This window comes from Eurosta solidaginis, chromosome 1, assembly GCF_040869045.1.
Source record: "Eurosta solidaginis isolate ZX-2024a chromosome 1, ASM4086904v1, whole genome shotgun sequence".
NCBI lineage: Eukaryota > Metazoa > Arthropoda > Insecta > Diptera > Tephritidae > Eurosta > Eurosta solidaginis.
The window spans coordinates 65,847,297-65,870,540 of NC_090319.1; the positions used below are offsets into that span (position 1 = coordinate 65,847,297).

The window sequence follows — 23,244 nt, forward strand, 5'->3', positions numbered from 1 at the left end:
ACCCCTAAGCAATTGGCTGATAACCAGCGTTCCCACCTTGCAGCGCTTCTATGTTCACAGATTTTGTTGCCTCGCATAGACCCCATTGCGAAGTGATCACTCCGCAGCTTAACTTCGAGCCGATCCATTTTGTAAAGGAGGGATGAACTTTAATTGTGTTGAGACTGTCCATGTTTACTCATTTCGAGATATTGTTGAAAGCTCCAGAAAATCACTTAGAGCATATTCCTGGTGTTCCAGGGCTTTCTCTATATTTATGACCACCCTATGCAATGCAGTTTCGATTCACTTACCTTTGGTGTATGTTGTGCTGCAAAGGTTAACTCCTCATTCATATTTGATTTTATATACACATCTTTTAATCTTTCCATGGTTTTGAGCAAAATAGATGTCAAACTATTGGACCTATAGTCCTCTTATATCCTCCTCATCAAAGCTGGTACCTCTCCCTCCGTATTAGGAGTGTAGATGTTGTTACATCATCTTGTCGCAGGATGGCATTTAATTTATATGTTCACAGAGTATTTTACCGTCGCTCTATTACTATGAGCGTTATTACTTACGTGAGGATGTCCAAGTAACTTTAAATACACCGGATTTATATATATATATAGAGATTATTATAATTAGAAAAGTAATATTGAAAGTATAAGATTAAGTTAGTACAGAGTTTATTTTTAAAGTTCAAGTAATGTTCTTTCTCGCGCCGCTCGTGTTCAGCTACTATCGTTGTTCGTATAACTTCGTCCAAATACCCACGCCAACAGGGTAGAGTGTTGTAGATATATGGAAAACGCAGTGATGTAATTATGTGGCGTGACAATCTCCTGATGGGAAGTGTGTTAAGTAGTGCCTCAAGGGATTCTTCACCGACCTTTTTTATCAGTGCCTGGGCCGCATCTCCCTTGGATACGACTTTCCTGTTGTTTTTGTTGTTGTAGCGATAATGTTACTCCTCGAAGGTTTTGGGGAGTGTTATCGATGTGATGGCCCTTTGACGGATACAGATCCGGTACGCTCTGGTAACACAGCTCCATTAAGGTATAGCCCGACCATCTCGGGAACGATTTATATGGCCACATTAAACCTTCTGGCCATCCCTCCCTCCCCACCCCTAAGTTCCATGAGGAGCTTGGGGTCGCCAGAGCCTCGCCTGTTAGTAAAACGGGATTCGCCGCTCGAAGGTGAGGTTGACAATTGGGTTTGGAGAAGCTATACATATATTGCGCTGGCAACATGATAAGGTTGCGCTACACAACCTCTTGAATCTGATATTTTAGTCGCCTCTTACGACAAGCATACTTACCGCGGGTATATTCTAACCCCCTAATCCGCTGGGGGATACGACTTTCCTGAGTCTCGCCGTTTCGCTATAGCATTCTATGTTCCCACAGAAAATTTTCCATGAAACCCTCTTCGACCTGTTGATTTCACGTTTAAAGATCCACAACAGATCTCATATTCGTCCCAACACTCCTCATTTTCCGCAACTTCTGCCAACTAAAGAATCTCTTCTACGTGCCCTCTAAGAAGAATCAACTCCTTACTACACCATGGTGGCTTTACTCTCCCTTTGAATCTTCTCAGAATTGTTGCACTCCTCCAACTTCTCAACGGTGGTAACCTCTTTTGGCTGTTTGGCAGTCCGTTGCCTTAGGGTTTCCCCTTCTCTATGCTGAAACAGAAAGTGTATGGTCTGAGAAGGATGTCCTGTCAAGGACTCTCTATTCATACCCCGACATATAATAAAACTCAATGTGTTATCATATTGCTTGACATATGTAGGAACGCTACTGCTGTTAGCAACCTGTATACTACTCTATAGTATATAATAAAAAAGGGACTCATCTCTACCATTAATATCGTCCCCTCCCCATACGCTGTGATGCGCATTCGCATTCGCACCTATGACAAGCCGTCCTCTGCACCCTTCTTGATCCACCAGCCTTTTGAACTCTTCTGGTTGGGCTTCCACGTTATGGGCCATGTAGCAGGATGTTTGGATAAGGGACAGTTCTTTTTCCCCCTCTATTGCTACCATTGCCAGGTCTGCAGTGTTGAAGTTAGATAGAATAAACGAGCATGGGTGTTTTCTAACCATGACTGCATCTCTTACCCTGCTGTTCGTCTTTGTATAATAAACGCTGAATCCGCGAGCGCTGAATCCAGAAACCTTTCCTCCAGATCAGACCCATGGCTCCTGTATCAGCGCCACATCAAAAAAACCCTCCTAAAGTGTCAGGACGAGCTTGCTCGACGCCACTTTACTGTGTTGGATATTTATCTGTAAGTCTCGCAACGCCTTTGAGCTGTTTGTCTCTCTCCAAATTCTCCGCCACTGCACTCAAGCGATACTTTTTTTCGTTGTTTCCGGGGTTTGTAGGTACGCTTGTCCCTCCTCTGATATAGGCGTCTCTGCTACACTCGCAGCTTTATTAGTCTTTTTGCCCAATTCCATCACCTCTGCCTTTCGGTTGACACCAGTCCATTGGGGTTGTTGCAATCTAGCAGTGCCATAGTTAAGGACTGTTTCGCAACTTTGTTCACCTTCTTCTCGGTGAAAACCGGAGTCTCATCAGTAGCTCCTTTGAGTTACACCGAATAAGCTGGAGTCTGGTCATTACCTCACTTTGGTTTATTACCATTTACGTTTTTGTTTCTTATTTCCTCTTCCGGTACTACAGTTTTTAGGGTACATGGGTTTCTAGAACTTCCCCCTTCTTTCCGCCTTGCAGAATTTGAGATCTGGTTCCTGTCATTCCGGCTTGCTTCCTGGTTCTGGGACGGGGCGTTTTCCCTACGCCTCCTAACTCTTAAAAGCACTCTTGTCAGGTTTAGCTGATCGTTGCCTCTTTACTCTCGGGCACTGTCTCTTTGGCCCATGCCAACCGATCACTCTCGTTGTTGGTTGGCCTAGCGACGCAATCGCTTTTTACTTCTCATCCTTACTTTAAAAGTTTTTGAGCTCATATTGGTCGTACGACCACCTGTCCAGCAAGGCGGGCTCAGCGGTCTAATGTTAAGAGTGGGAATAAAAAACGCCCGCTACAACAACGCCCCTTGCTGTGGTAAGTCCATTATTACATCCCGAAGCGATCCGGTATGGGGAAGGGTCCGCTTCGAAAATATTCCCTGGCTGCAATTCATCCAATAGGGACCGTGCCTAGCAGCCTTGATTAGGACGTTGGAGAGATGTCAATTTTACCTTGTTTAATATTATAAAAAGGGATAAGTATTTCAATGAGTTTTAGTATTTTTGTATTTAATTTTTTGTCAACTCATAATTGGTGAAATAGAAATAAATTTATGAGTTCGGTTGAAGTCAGAAAAGGAAGTAACATCTTAATTTATCACACATTCAACGAATATAACCAAAACTTTTTATTAAATCGCATTTTCTTGAATAATACCATAAGAACATCGCCATTTCGACTACTGAGTGGAATTTCACGCTATCTCAGCCACCATTTCGAAAACGCGCTACCTCTGCCTAAATTTAAAATGTTTTGACTTGAGATGGGGCATTTATACAACAAGTTCTTTAATGAGGCTTTCAGCCGAGATAGGGCGATGTTCCACTCAGCAGTCATATATGTAATACTTCGATATTGCTACAACAATATTTGCGCAATGATTTTTTAATTCACGAAGTATTTTGATTTTGGCAGCTTAAGATTTACAATAAAAAATTATAATTTAGGTACATCCCCTCATGGAAAAGAAAAAAAGGAAAACATTTTTATTTATTTATTTATTTATTTAAGTATTACATACATTTATGATATCATTTGTTAGCCGTTTTGATGGCGGCCCCCTTTTTGCTTTTATATACGAATGAGGAAATTTTGTGTTAGATATATCTGTATATAAAATTGAATTACGTATATAAGATGCCACAGCACAAAGAGATCCGCCCACAACGCCCGGTGCTCCACGTTTTATTCCATTTGCACCTTGTCCACAAATTATTGTGCTGTGAAATGTATATATTTGCCAAGAGAATTCAGCTAGACAATGGTCCATTTCTGCTATAATTTCGACAGTAGAGCAGATATGATGACCATTTTCTGAAGACCATCCCTTAACTTCCATTTGCATGCCCGGTTGTAATGCAGTTTTGCAAGGTCCTATTGTTCGAACTGTATCTCGATTAAAGGGAGATTCCACTTGAATTATACCTAAACTCATATCGTTCATTCCGTTGATATCATTTTTCATAAAAGATTTCCCTTGGCGAACTTGCCCTTGCCCAGCACCAGCTTTAACTGTCATCATTTCCGGTTCTACCCACATGCAAGTTAAAACTGTAACCACGTTTTCCAAAGTAACCAATGACCCAGCGCATTCATATTTGTCGTTATAATATATTGCCACCACATATGATTCATCCTCTGTAACCACAGGACTGCTAGAACTGCTACCTCCAACGCGAAATTCTGCATTCGTGTGGGTGAAAGGGAAGCTAAGCGCGACCAACAGAACGAAATAATTTCTTAAACTCATTTTAAACTATAACTTTTTGAGATTCTTGTTAAATATTAAGTAAATCAAGATAAGTTTTGTGGGCGCTATTTGTACATCAGTGGATTGTGTGAATAACAAATGAGTAGAAACTTCTAGATTCAGGAAATGGGCACAAAGCAAATATTTGGCTGTTTTCAAAACAAAATTTCATTGTGATTTGTTTATATATTTGCCCAGTTTAATTAAGCTATTGAATTAAGAAAGGCCACGTGACATGTGCACAATGTTTGTATTTTTAATGAAAAAACAAAGAAAAGTACAAAAGGTGCACTAATTAGTTTTATCTGTTTCCAAACTGCTAATTTGTCTATTTTAGACCCCCACAATCTCAGTTGGGAGCAGTGGACCAAGGTTTCAGCACCAACATTGCTCGAAGTTAAGTGGGCTAACATAATCAAAGTTCTGTGTTAAGTGTTAATGAGACGTTAATTGGTTGTGGACTTAGACGTCTGTTCATCCTTCCCATATTCGTAAAATTTTGAGATTTATATAGCAATTTCACACAGAGGGTTAATGAAATAATTAGCCATGTTTTCTATACATTGTAACGATTTTAGTGCAATTCCTCTTATTTGCAAACTTCTACTAACGTTCGAATGACTAAACTGTTGAATAAATAACTCCAATATTCGATAATGCAAAATGGTCTTTATTAGACTACTTTCAAAATAACACTCCTATTGCTCGACAGATAGCGTGCTTAAATCAAACCGATTTTCGTGCCTCAACTGTTGCCGCTTTTATACTGTGCGGTTTCTGCGCCGGTATATTTCTAGGCGCTTCTATTTCCAGAACTTACTAGTTAGTTATCAGCTATAAATTTCTCAGCTATAACTACAAATGCACAATTTTATAGCTTCTCTCATACCCCATGCGCGTGTGAGTGATAATTGCACAATTATTGCATACTTTTGGGAGTATCTCAGATATATGCATGTGGTTGTGAGTTGCTTCTCCGCTGCGTGTACGTACATATGTGTAGACATAATGATTGATTCGTTTATTTAGATACAAGTGACTTTACAAATGAACCACTTTCATTTTGGTTCGTGGTTTGCCAATGGTTTGTATGCGGTACACTGCATCGTTGATCCATCTTATAACTTTGTACGGGCCTCCCTATTTGCACTGCAATTTCGTGGACAAACCTTTTTTTCGTTGTGGGTTGTATAACGGCACCAAATCTCATTCCTGAAACCCTTCCGAATTACTTGCTTTATCGTATCTGGCTTTCATCTTGTCACTCATAATCTTTGATCGTTGCCGTATCTCTCGTAGCTCTTCTTCCAAGACCCCAGTGGATTTCTTGACATTTCCCTCCGCATTGGCATCTTTCCCAAACTTCAAATCAGCTGGCAGATCATTGCCAAAAACTACCTTTGCGGGAGTTTGGCCCGTTATCTCATACACTGCCGATCGGTAAGCCATCAAGAATAATGATATATGTGTATCCCACTCATGATATCATCGGCTTAAATACCCGCGCTGTTAGTTCTGCTTACTCCAAGCTGGAAAAAGAAGCGGTAAAGATGGATTTGATGGTGAATGAGGCAAAACGAAGTACCTGCTGTCATCGAGAAAAGAGTCAGCGCATATGCGCCTTGGCAACCATGCTACTGTTGGCAGCCATAATTTCGAAATAGTAAAAGACTTCGTTTATTTGGGAACCAGCATCAACACTAGCAACAACATCAGCACTGAAATCCAGCGAAGAATCAATCTTGCCAATAAATGCTACTTTGGACTAGGTAGGCAATTGAAAAGTAAAGTCCTCTTTCGGCGAACGAAAATCATACTCTACAAGTCACTTATCGTACCCGTCCTGCTATATGGGGCAGAAGCATGGACGATGACAACAGCAGATGAAGCGGCTTTGGGAGTGTTCGAGAGAAAAGTTCTTCGAAAGATTTATGGACCTCTACGCGTTGGCGATGGCGAGTACCGAAGAAGATTTAATGATGAACTGTACGAGCTATACGCAGACATCAACATAGTCCAGCGAATTAAAACGCAGCGGCTGCGCTGGCTAGGCCATGTTATGCGAATGAAAGATGATGTTCCGGCCAAGAAAGTGTTTCTATCGGAACCCGCCTATGGAAGCAGAGGTAGAGGGCGGCCCCCACTCCGTTGGAAGGACAGGTGGAAAACGATTTAAACTCCCTTGGTGTGACCAATTGGCGCCGGTTGGCGGAGCGAAGGAGCGACTGGCGCGCCTTGTTGGACGGCCATAACCGTTTAGACGGTTAAGCGCCAGTTAAGTAAGTAAGTAAGTATCCCACTCCTTATGGTACTTGTCTACTACCTTCCTTAAATGCTCCTCCAATGTTCTATTGAAACGTTCCACCATACCATCGGACTGAGGATGCAATGCAGTTGTCCGTGTTTTTCGAATGTCCAATGATTTACACATTTCCTGGAACACAGCTGATTCGAAATTCCTGCCTTGGTCAGAATGTGACTCCATTGGTACACCATACCTTGCAACCCAATTGTTTATAAACACTTCTGTTACTGTTTTCGCTTCTTGATTTGGGATTGGGTATACCTCTTGCCATTTGCTGAAATAATCCATAACCACCAGTACATATTCGTTTCCGCAGTTGCTAGTAGGAAATGGACCTGCGACATCCATAGCGATTCTTTCAAATGGCTGAGTTATATTGCTTCATCTGGCCATGACTTCGGGTTTTTGGGCCTTTCGCTCTGCTGCAAACCTCGCAGTTCGCAATCCACTCAGTGACCGACTGACGGCAACCAACCCTATAGAATCTCTGTTTAATCTTCTCGAACGTCTTCGTGATTCCAAGATGACCTCCGCTTGGACCATTATGCAGCTCGCTGAGCACGTCAGGAATCCTCTTTCTGGGAACAACTATCAGTTTCTTCTTGCATTGACCATCCTCACTCGCCCATATTCGATGAAGGCAACCGGATGTCAATTCTAAACTGTTCCACTGTGCCCAATATGACTTCGCAATGGGACTCTCTGCTAACATCTCTTCTCTGTTTGGTCTTTCGTTTCGTTCGAGCCCTTGCATAACATGCGACAGATCTGTATCTTCCCAGCTTTCTTAGTTGTTCCTTGTCCCATTCATCCGTACATGTTATAGTCATTAGCCGGACATCTATAATGTCTTCTTTAGCCTCGGCCCTTAAACAGTGCTTGCATTTCAAACTACATGGCCTTCGTGACATTGCATCGGCATTCCCATGGGTACTACCTCTCCGATGCTCAATGGAAAAGTCATAGCTTTGTAGCCGCTCGATCTACCGTGCCAACTGTCCTTCTGGATTACGGAACTGCAGAAGCCATTTCAACGCTTCGTGATCTGTCCTGACTCGGAATCGCTGGCCATAGAGGTATTTGCGAAAAAGTTTAATGCACTCTACCAATGCCAACAGCTCTCTCCGTGTAACGCAGTAGCTCCTCTCTGGTTTCCCAATTGAACGGCTGTAGTATGCAACTAGCTTCTCCTGTCCATCAACCAGTTGCGACAAAACGCCTCCTATAGCATATACACTCGCATCTGTATCTAGAATAATTGTTGCTCCTGGAATCGGATATGCCAACATTGGGGCAGTGCACAAACGCTCCTTCAATGTTTGGAAAGCCAACTCTTGCTCCTTTTTCCATTCAAAAGCTTTATTTTTTCCTGTAAGCTCATGGAGGCTATGCGCTACGCTGGAAGAGTTTGGTACAAATTTGCAGTAATATGTGCAAAGCCCAAGGAAACTTCTCAATTCATGCAAACAGCGAACATGTTTTGGGACTTAGTTTGATGCTGTCACTAATATTCGTCACAATAAAAAACCAATGTTCCATACAAAATACAAATTCTTAATTATCTCATTATTGCTTTATTGAGTGCCTAATGGAGTCAAAAATCTAGACGGTTTTGTGGGCGCTATTTATACATCAGTGGATTGTGTGAATAACAAATAAGTAGAAACTTCTAGATTCAGTAAATGGGCACAAAGCAAATATTTGGCTGTTTTAAAAAAAAACAAAATTTCATTGTGACTTGTTTATATATTTGCACAGTTTAATTTTGCTATTGAATTAAGAAAGGCCATGTGATATGTTTGTATTTTTAATGAGTAAACACAGAAAAGTACAAAGGGTGCACTGATTAGTTTTATCTGTTTCCAAACTGCTACTCTCAGAGAAAAAACGCATTGTAAAACAAGTAAGGAAGTCTAAGTTCTGGTGAAACCGAACATTACATACCCAGCTGTACACTTGAAATGCTGTTGTTTTGTGTGCTTAATGGCGTTACAAAGCTGCGAAATAATACATATACATATGGTTCTATTATGAACTAACTTTTCTTCGAGCTATGGCTCACGAAACATAGAAAATTGCTTAGTCATAAAAGGGGCGGTGCCACGCCAATTTTTAAAATTTGAAGTTTTTCCTATTTATTGTCATAAACCCACTTGGGAAATGAAATACCATTGATATAAAGCTCTTTGTTGCAAAGATATAGCTTATTTTATTCGTCCACGACCCTTTAAAAAATCCTTCATATAAAAGTGGGCGCGGTCCTTAACCGATTTCGTTAATTTTTCTTCAAATCATTCCCTATAGTAAAGGGAATTTTGTTACGATAGGCTTAACGATTTTTGATTTATGATTAATAATATTTGTAAAATTGATTTTATCACAAGTGGGCGGTGTCACGCCCATTTTAAAATTTTTTTCCAAATTTTTATCAAGAGCCGCAGTATCAGGCCACGCGTCAAATTTGAAAATTCTGGGTGTATTATTTACTAAATAATCAGGTTTTTTGTGTTTTCCAAAATCTATATATATATAAATGAAATGATGTTCGTTCCTGTCCATGTTTTGGGGCCAATACGAGGTCAATTTTATTCGTTCTATTTTCATATTATAGGGATCAAATGGGGGAAGGTTTTTAGCAAACAAAATTTTTTTAAATATCTAGGTTCTTGAAATATAGGTCAAAACGTGAACCCGGATAACCCTACGATGTGTTTATATACTATGGGTATCAAATGGAAGCTTCTGATGAGTACTTTAATATGGGGTTCTTTTCGTACCCCTGGGTGACTAGGGTCTCGAGATATAGGCCAAAACGTAGACCCAGATACCCCTAGAATGTGTTTATACAATATGGATATCAAAGAAAGCTGTCGATGAGTTCTTTAGCATAGGGAAATTTTCATACATCTGGGTGACTAGGGACTCGAGATATTGCCCAAAACGTGGATGAGGATAACCTTAGGATGTATTTTTACATTATGGGTATCAAATGGAAGATGTTAATGAGTACTTCAATATGGGTACCAAAAGGAAGCTGTGCTGATGAGTGGTAATTTTTCTCTGGGTGACGAGCGTCTCGAGATCATTTCATGTGTTCAACATTTTTTGCATAAATATACGAATTTTTCGATTTGTGTCGTGCTTCTAAGTTGCAAATTTTTTTCGAAGGATAGTAAACATAAACACCGTGGTTTGTACATTGTTTATGAGAGGGGCTTCGGCACACATACACAAACGTATGTCACATTTCGCTACTGGCTGAACATTTCTACTGCTTTGTATTTGTTATACAAACGACGCTTATGTTCTGTTAATTTGTATGCAGTTCAACTGTGAGCAGTGTTCGGACTTCTACCACTAAAGTGGTAGATCTACCACCTTTTTTCCTGAAATATAAGTTCTACCACTTCTACCACGCAAACTTAAAAATAGGTGGTAGATTTTTATAGAAATTTTCTGAAGAAACCTTATTTTTTCCACAATTATTCGGAAAGAAAATCAATGCAGTGGAACGGTTTTATAAAACTCAAGATAACGTCTGGCTTAGCTCTGATCAACATATTACCTATTTTCCTTCAGGTTTTTAGTACAAAACTGCAATGTAGGTACACCTACCTACATATATGGAAAAAACTGGCTATTATTCATTATATCAAGATATTTAAAATATAACCAAAATCTAAAAGGGGGCGTGGCACCCCCCATACAAATGGAATATATCATACTACATATCTCTGGATATAGTAATGGAAGGATAATGAAAATTGGTAAGGGGCTATATGACGTTAAGTCCTAACACCTCCAGTAAAATGTGAAATTTAGAAAAAAGGGGCGTAGCACCTTCCCTACAAATGGGATTTTTCAGAACTATGGCTGCCGTACAAACTTAGGTTATTTTAAGACCTAAAGTTTGACTGCATTGTTGAGTTTGGCTGTTATTCCTTTTGGACGTTGAGTAATCTTCCGCCGTTTAAAAGATGTGTTAGCTTCAGTCTATCTACATCTATATATATGGAAATCTAATTCGGTGTGTGTGTATGTTCGCTATGGAAACGTATTTTCCACATTTCAATCATCACCAAATTTGGCTATACCTTCCTTCGATCAACGCGAAGGTGTTAGGCTAAAAATAATTTCGATATATAAAAGGGGCGTGGCACCTCCCATACAAATGGAATCTTTGGTACTGCATAACTCTGAAGGTATACATGCCAGAACATTGAAATTAAGTAAGGAGTTATATGAGGTCAGTCCCTAACACCACCAAGAAAATGTGGAATTAGTAAAAAGGGGGCGTGGCACCCCCATACAAATGGAATATATCATACTACATATCTCTGGATGTAGTAATGGCAGGATAATGAAAATTGGTAAGGGGCTATATGACGTTAAGTCCTAACACCTCCAGTAAAATGTGAAATTTAGAAAAAAGGGGCGTAGCACCTTCCCTACAAATGGGATTTTTCAGAACTATGGCTGCCGTACAAACTTAGGTTATTTTAACACATAAAGTTTGACTGCATTGTTGAGTTTGGCTGTTATTCCTTTGGACGTTTAGTAATCTGCCGCCGTTAAAAAAATGTGTTTGCTTCAGTATATCTACATCTTTTATAAAAATCAAATTCTGTGTGTGTGTGTTCCCTATGGAAACGTATTTCCCACACTTCAATCATCACCAAATTTTGGGTATAGGTTCCTTCGATCAAGACGGAGTTTTTTCATATTTCAGAATTAAGAATTTAAAATAAATTTTTTTTTTTTTGGCTATGCGAACGAGCAACCTTAGGTCCCAAAAATGATCATGTATACAAAATCAATGATCGGATTCAAAACCAAATTCTTGGTGAAGTGACGAAATATAAATCGATCGACATACTTACAGATGAAGATCAAATTATGAGTTGTCAAATTGAACTTCTAAACTCTTCAGAACCACCTGGAATGCCTGCGCATATATCAGCTTTGAAAATTGGCTCACCAATCATGCTTCTTCGGAATTTAGACCCACCAAAATTGTGTAATAGAACCAGACTTTGCGTTAAGCAATTAATGCCGAATGTAATCGAAACAACAATCATCAGCGGTAAAAGCAAAGGTGAAGACGTGCTCATACCACGGATCCCAATGATTCCTACAGATTTTCCATTCAATTTTAAGCTCTTATAGTTTCCTGTATGCCTTGCTTTTGCAATTACAATCAACAAATCAGATAGACAATCGCTTTCTGTTGCAGGATTAAGGTGAGTCCATGCTTTTCCCATGGCCAGCTATATGTCGCTTGCTCCAGAGTTGGAACGCCAAAAAATTTGTTTATCTTTGCATCGAACGAAAAAACCAAAAATATTGCGTACCCATATGTATTACAATAAGATGCAATAATAAAAGGATTTAAACGAAAATTCCACCAAATATGCGTACAAAATTCAATTCAATTTATAAAACAATAAACTAAATTATCAACAAACAAAACTGAAAAAATAACGCAACACTTATTCTATCTCGGGCGCTACAATGTACGCCGGGTATAACTAGTTACTTATCGATTGGGATTCAAGAGGTTGTTGAGCGTAACCCTTTCAAGGGGCTGCCAGCGTAATTTATGACTTCTCCCAAACAATAATCAACCTCACAAATGTGACCCAGAAGGTTCACCCTGGTCATAGCGAACAGTTCGCGCGACTTAGTACCCATCCGGCAAAGGATCAAAAGCGTTAAAACTACCCAAAACCTTCGTTGAGTCTCCTTTTATCTACATGTAGAAGAAGATTTTTTTATTGACATCAAAGTGCTTTTTAACTACCGGCTTTGTAACTGGACCGTAATTTTTCGGAACTGGTTCGCCCTTTTACTTCACAAGTAGCCCAATACTCCAATGAAACTCTAAAATATCCTTTTATACACTGGCTCAGGTTGTATATCGTCGCATTTCCTCAGAGAACTGCCGAAATACCTCTAGGGTGCACTTTCCCATTCAGTCCACAGCCTGTGTCCAATAAGTACAATTCTGCTCTCAATTTGGACACCTACCAAACAGCTTTTGACAGTGGAGGTGGTGGTGTGCAACAAGAATGTCATCACCTACGATGAGTATCTTAGTCTCATCAAATGCAATATGACTTCCGAGCTGTGAGAAGTAGTCAAAGATAAGGTGAACTATCAATCTGTATAACATGTCCATCAAAACCGACGCTGTCATTCCTCCAACTCCGCTATGGGGACGTGATTCATCAGCTAACTGCTGCTATTGCTTGCCCGCTACTTAACTGTTGCCCCCGACCCTACCATACTACCATACTCATCTGCTACTCAACTTTTGCCGTCCCGAAGTACCACCTCTCACCTCTGGCCCCCTTTCCCATACGCCCTAAGTTGTTGAGCTACTTCCGAGTTCGCCTGCCCTACGATTGCAAGATCAGTCATCTCACCGTAGTAGTAATCAACGACATCGTTCGCTCTCAACTACTCCGATCAGTTCATATTAACAAGCCCAGTGAGTTGCTCTCGCGCTCCCCACTCTCACACCCAGGGCCGTAGAGAGAAAATCCGGGCCGGGACTAAACAATTTACGAGCTCCCTATAAAAATTCCACTAATACATTTGATTAATTTGAAGTAATGACGTCTCATTCATGAATCACTATTGATAGATTACATCAAAAAAATTGTTTCCCACATTTTTTGGACTAATTGCTAAAAATAAAATTAACACAGAGTATTTACTGTTTATACTGTTTTATCGTAACGTAAAAATAAAATTCTCTTTTAACAGCCACATGTTGTTTCAAATAATCTTTTCTAGTTATTTGGTAACATTTTAGTACATTTCTGATAAATATAATGATGATTATAAATTTTAATTATTCAATATTCGTATATCAAAGAGTGGCTTTTCTTGCTTTTTTTGCTGCAAAATTTTTATACTCAGTTGAGCAGAGCTCACAGAGTATATTAACTTTGATTGGATAACGGTTGGTTGTACAGGTATAAAGGAATCGAGATAGATATAGACTTCCATATATCAAAATAATCAGGATCGAAAAAAAATTTGATTGAGCCATGTCCGTCCGTCCGTCCGTTAACACGATAACTTGAGTAAATTTTGAGGCATCTTGATGAAATTTGGTATGTAGGTTCCTCAGCACTCATCTCAGATAGCTATTTAAAATGAACGATATCGGACTATAACCACGCCCACTTTTTCGATATCGAAAATTTCGAAAAACCGAAAAAGTGCGATAATTCATTACCAAAGACAGATAAAGCGACGAAACTTAGTAGATAAGTTGAATTTATGACGCAGAATAGAAAACTAGTAAAATTTTGGACAATGGCCGTGGCACCGCCCACTTTTAAAAGAAGGTAATTTAGAAGTTTTGCAAGCTGTAATTTGTCAGTCGTTGAAGATATCATGATGAAATTTGGCAGTGACGTTACTCCTATTACTATATGTACGCCTAATAAAACTTAGCAAAATCGGAGAAGGACCACGCCCACTTTAAAAAAATTTTTTTTTTTATGTAAAATTTTAACAAAAAATTTAATATCTTCACAGTATATAAGTAAATTATGTCAACATTCAACTCCAGTAATGATATGGTGCAACAAAATACAAAAATAAAAGAAAATTTCAAAATGGGCGTGGACTATGGCCCACTCCCTCATAAAATACTCCTTAATGTCTTTCATTTGATACACATATCATACAAACACATTCCACGGTTTCCCTCGGTTCATTTTCCTACATGGTTATTTTCCCTTATGTTGTCACCATAGCTCTCAACTGAGTATGTAATGTTCGGTTACACTCGAACTTAACCTTCCTTACTTGTTTTATTTATGAAATTAAATATATTAGCGTGTGTCCCAAACGCACTTCGAATGACGTTGTACGGACTTCACCCAATTTGGTGATATTATAATTATTCCATAATTCGATTGGATATAACGCCTTCTTTCGACGTTGCTGTGTTCCAGGCTGAAAAAAATTTCAGAAGTCAAAATTCAGAAATTAATCAGACAGCAAAAAAACATTATGTTGAAATAATCTGGCAACTCGAATAGCTGTTATACGTCTTTGTTCTATCTCTTTATCATATAATTTTTTCCTATTGTAATGAGACAGTTTTCTAGTTAGTTGTTACGATCACTCAAGTCGATGAGACTTTAATAATAATAAACATCTTTGAATTTACTTCTACGAATACTTTTATTTCGCGGTTACGCCAAAAGGTAACGACCTCTAAATCTAACAAAAGGTTATGGGCCCAGGTGGACCTAAGACGCGAAGCCAAAGTAAAGTAGAAGAACAAGAGATAACTGAAGAATCAAATTCGACAGATGACGACGTGTTTGAAGACACTTTACTGCAACCAGAGTCGATAAAATCCGAACAAGTGTCACGTGAGCATATTATAAGTGAACTCCCAGATATGGCAAATGGGCTATACGCTATTGAAAAGCTCGATGAGCATAATTATGACTCATGGTGCGTGCAAATGCGTGGAGTGCTAATTCATTCGGATCAGTGGAAAGTCGTGTCTGGTAAACTAGCACGGACTGATGACAATGCTGAAGAGTGGTATACGTTAGATGAGAAAGCGCTCGCTACAATGGTTTTGTCAGTCAAACCAACACAACTGAACCACATTAAAAATTGCAAGCAATCCAAGGAAGCGTGGGAAAAATTGGAGTCCATCTATAAACCCAAAGGTCCTGCTAGAAAAGTTACCCTATATAAAAGTCTGTTGAATCTCCGTTTGTCGGATGACGGTAATATGCTACAATTTTTAAACTCATTTCAAGACATTGTTGAGAAATTAGCAGAGGTCGGAATTGCCATAAACAATGAGATGTTGGTCATCATACTTCTATCGAGTCTGCCAAACCATTTTGAAAGCTTCGTGATTGCCATGGAAACAAGAGATGAACTACCGGAATACAGCGTATTAAAAGTGAAACTTCTAGAAGAATACGAGCGAAGAAATAATCGAAACAATAAAGAAAGCATTCAGCATGCATTTTCTGCTCAGAACAACAACAATAATAGAGCTCAACATCGAATGGACAAAAATAAGAACCCTAATGATTCTACTTCCACTTTGCGTGGAAACTGTAAGGCGAAAAATAATGTTAAATGCTACCATTGTCATAAACGCGGGCACTATGCTTACAACTGTAAATCGAAAAAACCAAAAGAACAAAAAGAATCGAAGGAAAGCTCATATTATGCACAAGCTAACACAGCAATCACAAATATCAACAACTACTACAATTGCGAAAACCGGTCTGAGTGGATTGTGGATAGTGGTGCCACATCACATATGTGTAACAACAAAGATTTTTTTGTTTCAATGGAAAAAGTAGAGGAAATGGTGTCGATTCCTGGAAATCAAATCGTCACAGCAGTAGGAAAGGGAGATGTGAAATTGACAACGGCAAATGGCAAATTACTGCTCAAAAATGTCTTGTATGCTCCCACATTCCAACATAACTTTTTCTCAGTTATAAAGTGTGTTAAAAACGGCGCGAAGGTGACATTTTCAGACCAGGGTGTTGTTGTAAAAGATAAACATTGCAATGGTATAACCTTGAAAGCAAATATCAAAAATGATTTGTTTGTGTTTGAGAGTACAATGCAGTCGGCGTATTCGTGTGTATTGCAAGAAAATATGTGGCATTTGAGGCTTGGACATGTAAATTTCGGATGTTTGCATCAAATGAAAACAAAACAATTAGTGCGCGGATTAGAAAAAGCACATTTTAAGGAAAATAATTCGTGTGTTACATGCATGCGCAGCAAAATTCACACGCAACCGTTCCCACAACAATCTGAAAGTAAAGCTGACAATATATTGGGCTTGATACACACCGACGTATGTAGCCCCTTCAACGTTCAATCAATTGGTGGCTCACGATATTTTCTTAGCTTCATTGACGATAGGTCTAGAAAAATGTTTGTTTACTTCATAAAATCGAAGGAAGAAGTACTTGATAAGTTCAAAGCATTTAAAAACATGGTAGAGCGTCAAACAGGGAAGTTGATACGCTCTTTGAGAAGTGATAATGGAGGCGAATTTATTAACAATGCCTTTAATAAGTACCTGGAGGAAAATGGTATTACACGCCAATTGAGTACTCCTTATAGCCCACAACAGAACGGAGTATCGGAGAGAGCCAACCGTACATTGGTTGAAATGGCAAGGTCGATGTTAGTGCAAGCCAATCTCAGTGAGAAATTTTGGGCGGAGGCAGTAGCAACCGCGGTGTACCTTCGAAATCGCATATCATCTAAATCAATTGGTGATATAACTCCAAACGAAATACGGTATCGGAAAAAGCCTAATATACAACACCTCAGAGTGTTCGGGTGTTTAGCGATTGCGTTGGATAAATCGGAAAATCGTAAATTCCGTGCTAAAGGAAGGAATTGTATTATGGTGGGCTACTCACAAGAGTCAAAAGCGTATCGATTGTATGACATAGAAGCGAAGAAGATTATTATTAGAAGAGATGTCAAATTTCAAGAAGATATGCTAATGGGTAAATCTACGCCGGACGGTGAAATTTTAAGACAACTTGAATCGTACGAAAACCTTGATAATGAGGTGGCAGAAAATACCGTATCCACACATTTAACAGAAACAAATGTAGCAGAAAGAGATGAACAGAGTTTAAGCAGAAAGCCAAGTTCTGATGAAGTATGCCAACCAAAGCGTGGACGTCCGAAAATTATTCGCACAGGCAGGCCCGGTCGACCCCGAAAAATACCCAACAGCGTTAATTTTTTATCTAATAAAATCACCATAACCGAGAGCGTGAAAGTCATTGACGGTAAAGAATATAAGCAAGAGTGGAAAGCAGCCATGAAACAAGAGATTGACTCGTTGATTATGAACAAAACTTGGTCACTAACTGAATTACCACCAAACCAAAAACCAATCGCATGTAAATGGGTATTTGATTTAAAATCAGATAAAAATGGAAACATCGAACGTTTTAAGGCCCGATTAGTGGCGAAAGGATGTAGCCAAAAATATGGGATTAATTATAAAGAAACATTCTCGCCAGTCATAAGATATGCAACAATAAGAATGTTGCTTGCGCTTGCAGCTGCAAATAAAATGCATCTTCACCAGTTGGATATCACAGCAGCCTACCTTAATAGTTCTCTAAATGAAGAGTGTTACATGCAACAACCTGAAGGTTTTGTAGATGAAAAATATCCAGATCGAGTATTGCGGCTACACAAAGCAATCTACGGGCTCAAACAGTCAGGACGTGAGTGGAACTTCACGCTTGATGCCGTCCTCAATAAAATGGGGTTTTTGCCTAGCAAAAACGAGCAGTGTCTATACATACGCTACATTGGCGGAAATTTATGTGTCGTTGCAGTCTATGTAGACGATTTAATTGTAGGTAGCCAAAGTTTAGAAGACATAAACATGTTTAAAGCCGACCTCGCAAAAGAGTTTAAGCTCGTTGATAAGGGACCGATCTCATATTTCCTTGGTTGGGAGATCGACAGGTGTGGAAGTACTGGTGCGATAACAGTATGTCAGTCTAAATATATACGCAATCTATTAAAACAATACGATATGGTCAATTGCCGTCCTGTATCAACTCCTTTGGATCCAGGGTATAAGGTGGGTGATGTAGACGAATCTGACACACAGATCGAACAGAAATCATACCAGCAGTTGATTGGTGAGTTACTATATTTGGCAATATCTACACGCCCTGATATACAACATTCTGTAAGTAAATTGGCACAATGCAATTCAAACCCAACCCGTAAGCACGAAGTTGGCGCGAAACATATATTACGCTACCTGGCAAAAACTATCGATCTGAAGTTGAAATACGATGGCAATATAAAAGAAATAGAAGGCTACTCTGACGCAGATTGGGGTGGTGACATCAAAGATAGAAAATCGTACTCTGGATACGTGTTTTTAATGAGTGGTGGTGCAATTTCTTGGGAAAGTAAGAAGCAGAGTGCGGTAGCAGTAAGCACAACCGAAGCGGAATACTATGCACTGTCTACAGCAGTAAAAGAAGGAATTTACCTTAAACGCCTTTTAGAGGAAATTGGACAATATGCGGCAAATGAGCATATCTTAATAAAATGCGACAACTTAAGCACTCAACAGCTAGCGAAAAATCCAGTATACCGACCGCGTACTAAACACATAGACATACGCTTTCATCATGTACGTGATGAAATATCTAAGGGCACTGTCAAATTAGCTTACATAGCATCTGGTGACATGATTGCAGACGTACTCACTAAAAATCTATCAAAGGATAAACACATTAAATTTGTGAAGCTTATGGGTCTTTCATAATACATATGCACATTTGAATTTTATTTCGAATTCGCTAAAACAGATATTCGTGTTGAGAGGAAATGTTGAAATAATCTGGCAACTCGAATAGCTGTTATACGTCTTTGTTCTATCTCTTTATCATATAATTTTTTCCTATTGTAATGAGACAGTTTTCTAGTTAGTTGTTACGATCACTCAAGTCGATGAGACTTTAATAATAATAAACATCTTTGAATTTACTTCTACGAATACTTTTATTTCGCGGTTACGCCAAAAGGTAACGACCTCTAAATCTAACACATTAAACTTTTGCGCAAAATTTTATGTTTTTTGCTGTCTTATTACTTTCTGAATTTTGACTTCTGAATATTGATTTCTGAATTTTTGTTTCTGAAAAAAGGGTTCTGGCTAATGTTTTCTGAAAAAATGTGTTTCCGAATTTTTTTTTCTGAATTTATGGGGGGAACCAGATGTCGGACCACAACATCAATGGTGGCGTCTCTAGCTTAATGCTAGTCAGTATTTTGAACCAAATTGAGGGCAGCAAGACACATTCGAACTTGTTGATGTATTTGAGAATGCCGGTAATATCTCCGTATGCTTGTGCAGTAAAATATAGCTTAATTAATGAATTTAGTGCTTGTGTTAATCCTGGAACATGGTTTGCGAATGGTCTGATTGCCTCAATTCTAGCCGATCACCTAGTGTCTGAAAGACTGTGAAGAGAGCTTGGTACATTTTTTTTTGAGGACGTCCCATTGTTTTGGACTGCTGCTGAAAATAATAAAACATTTTTGTACAACTCCGAACAAAGTAATTGCAGCGGTACAACATTCTGCAGCATCAATACCACATAAATTGAGACTGTAGGTTGCAAAAGGCGAGTAATCAGCATTCGAGTATGACGTAGTGCTCCGTTGTAAGCTCCTTTCATATTGGCGCCGTTATCTTTTAATGGGATTTCATGTTTGACTAGAGTATAAAAAATTAGATCAGCGATTTTCTGACCAGTTTTTTGGTTACCATTCACGAAAGCCAAAAACCGTTCTTGAATTGTAAAATTTGTTGCTTTCGAATTGAAATGGAGTTAGCGCAAAATGAACGTATTCTGTTCAGCGTGACTACAATCAGGCGTAGCATCAACGATGATAGCAAAATACTTGGCTTTCTTGCCTTGATCTAATATAGTTTCACTCACATGCTTTGCACAAATTTCTATAAACTTGTTCTGAATCTCTGGGGAAAGATAGTGAACTTGTAAACGTTTGTGCTGTCGTTGTGAAATCCTAACATTCTCCAAATGATCTCTAAGTATCGGATCATATTGGCTTATGAGATCTTAGATGCCCAAAAAATGTCCAATTTTTTCCTTCACCAAGATATATACTTTCGCCTTTGAAAAATAGGCCTCTTTCACCCAAAAATAAAATAGTGGCCAAAATTCTATATAAAATTTCTTTCTACTTTTGAGTTTCAGCGATTAGCTGTTCATTGATAAGTGTATCAACTGTAGCCTCCTTTTGAATTAGATTTTGTAAAGATCGCCATTGAATATAACATTTAATGTGATCTTGAGTATTTTCGTGTGATGGCAGTTTATCGTATAGCTTCTTCCATACCTGGAATTTCGAATATCCGCCAGGACAACAAATTTTAGGTAGATTTAAACAAAATATTGGTGCTTAACAGACGACATGACAGGCAATAAAAAGCATTGCTACTGGCACTCCACACTAACCAGTCACGCTCCACTTTCTCTCCATTTGGCAAGATTCTGTTTAACAACGAGGTGGGGAAATGCCTCGTCATGACAATCACGTGGAAAAATAAAAGGGCACTTTTGGTTACCTCGCGGAGTTATTTCGTTGACTTCTTCAGATCGCAAAAACTCATTATTCACGGTACCGATATCAAACTCGTTTAAATAATCTGGACTTTGATACAGAGTTGGTGGTATTGTTGGAAGACTTTTTGAAGATGAACCTTCATCAGTGTTACCACGAAAACTCTACGATTTCGGATTCATGTAAACATACATTTTTGTTTGATGTTTTTATTGTCTCCTCCCTGTTCGAAGGCTCAGGCGAAAAATCATTATCAATATTCGTTGCTTTTGAAATTCGGCTTAAAATTTGCATATGGAAAGGCTCTCCTGAATTAAAAAAAAATGTCTTAGTACCTCCAAATCGCGGGCCCCTTAGAAACCCCGGGCCCGGGGGAAGCCCCCCATTTCCCCTCCCACATCGTCGGGTGTGAGTCACACCTCAACAAATAACTACTGTATTCTTACTCAGTTGGAGTTTGTTGTATCCCTTTCCGATCCTGCATTGACTGAATGCTACGCCAGCCCTCGACAAAACCCACCTCCTATCTTTCAGTCGGTGTAACAAAAGTCACAAGTACCTCAATATTTGCCAATTTTAGTTTGTTCTCCACCACTTACCGTTCATGTGCCCGCACTTCCTTCACAGTAAATGTAATTGGCGCCGAAGAATCAGCATCGGTCGATAAATCGATATCACCCAAACGTACAGTAAATTGTCGCGCTGCAAAACTAAAATATGACACCGGCTTCAAAAGTATTCAAATAGGAACAAATTAAAATAGCTTACGGTTTATGACGCGAATCTCTCGTACAATGCGCTGCTGTCAAAATATATTTGGAACCAATAAGCGAGCCACCACACCAGAACTCTGTACGTTTGGGACCATGTAAAAATATTGCCGCCATCCATGGCCATTGACCATTCGGTGCTTCAACTCCACCAACAATACCACCCGAGGAATATTCCTGTTGTCCACACTCTTCTAGATCTACAATATTATTGTTGCCTAGCAGTTCTAACTCATTTCCCAGCGGGTTAGGTGTAGTCGTTGTTGTTGCGGTCGTTGTTGAGGGTTTCAACTGTGGTATTAATACCAAACTCGGCGATAATGCTGGACGTGGTGTAGTTGGACGTTTTGTTGCTATCACAGTAACTGGCGCTTTTGTAGTCAGTTTTAGTGGACGTTGTGTAGTGAGCACAGTTGAAGACTCTGGCAATGGACAACAGACCCCGGGCACAAAAAGGCTTTTAAAGCACAAAGATTCACATAAGCTGCTTAAGTTCAATAATAAAGCGGGACAGCTACTCAAATCTTCGCATCGGCCAGGACGCCCGTTGGGTGTTTTGCAATAATTTTCGGCGTCTTTACCGATCACATCTTCAGTAGTCGCTGGCAACTGATCAACACGATCTATTGAGTGTGTGGTTGTCGGGTGGGTAGTCGTGCTTGGTCGCATTGTGGTGGGTAGTTTGTCTACTAGTTGTTGCGTTTGACTACCCGCACCCGTTACTGGTTTCTTAACTTTATTCCGATTCTTCTTCTTCTTGGTATCTTTGGTTTCAACGAACATGGGATTCGCTGGCGTTTGTGTTTCTCCCTCCCGCTTAACTAATGTCTGTAAATTGGTAATTTTTTGCTCATTTACGAGATTACTCTCATGTGACGGTGGCGCAAGTATTTTAGCTGTCGGATTTACGTCACTAAATTTTCTAGATGGCGCTGCCGTCGTTGTACTAGTAGTCGTTATAGCGCTTGTTGTACTCATCCCACTAACAGTACTAGAGGCAATATTCACCCCATTTCCCACACCAGATGTTTGATACGTTTCAAGTTTGGGTTCATGCTGCCCACCGCGCGTTATATCCACCAACAAATGTCCCATTGTATTAAGTGCGCCCAAAGTTTCCGAGATGCGATTGAATGCCGATTGAGAGAGTAGGCGCGGAATATTTTCATCACTACTACTATCTGTGCTACTGCTCTCTTCATCATCGCTAACGTCATAGTACTCTTCTTCATCATCATCGTCGTCATCCTCCGACTCGGCGTCTCTACTTTCAGATTCCGAATCAGCATCTGATTCTGAATCTAAAGATGATGACTCTCCGCCAGCTTTCAGGCGATTATTTTGTTTTACTTTATTTGTTTCCACACGTCCAACTCGTTTCGAAGTTTCAGCCATCACGTATCCTTTGGAGAATTGTGAGTCCGATTGCGACTGAAAAAAAGACACTGCCTGAAAAGTAGATGTGAATCCAAACTGTATACTAAACTAAAAGATTTT

The 23,244-nt window shown here is 39.4% G+C and overlaps 1 protein-coding gene across 11 annotated transcripts in view; it reads right to left on the reverse strand.

Annotated features, from left to right (window-relative positions):
* Positions 1 to 23,244, reverse strand: part of LOC137233901 (cyclin G-like) — a 159,636-nt gene that overhangs the window by 106,199 nt on the left and 30,193 nt on the right. For 2 of the 11 annotated variants that reach the window (XM_067757482.1, XM_067757503.1), the window contains exons 3-4: positions 21,746 to 23,192; positions 21,577 to 21,687 (exon numbers count right to left, since the gene is read on the reverse strand). The exons of 2 other annotated variants lie outside the window; for them this stretch is intronic. In XM_067757482.1, the coding sequence (XP_067613583.1) occupies positions 21,577 to 21,687; positions 21,746 to 23,192 (1,558 nt within the window). Of the gene's footprint in view, positions 1 to 3,736; positions 4,463 to 5,420; positions 6,033 to 14,422; positions 14,783 to 21,576; positions 21,688 to 21,745; positions 23,228 to 23,244 lie in introns of those variants that run through there. 7 more of the 11 variants (XM_067757429.1, XM_067757439.1, XM_067757447.1 and 4 more) reach the window with 7 other exon arrangements.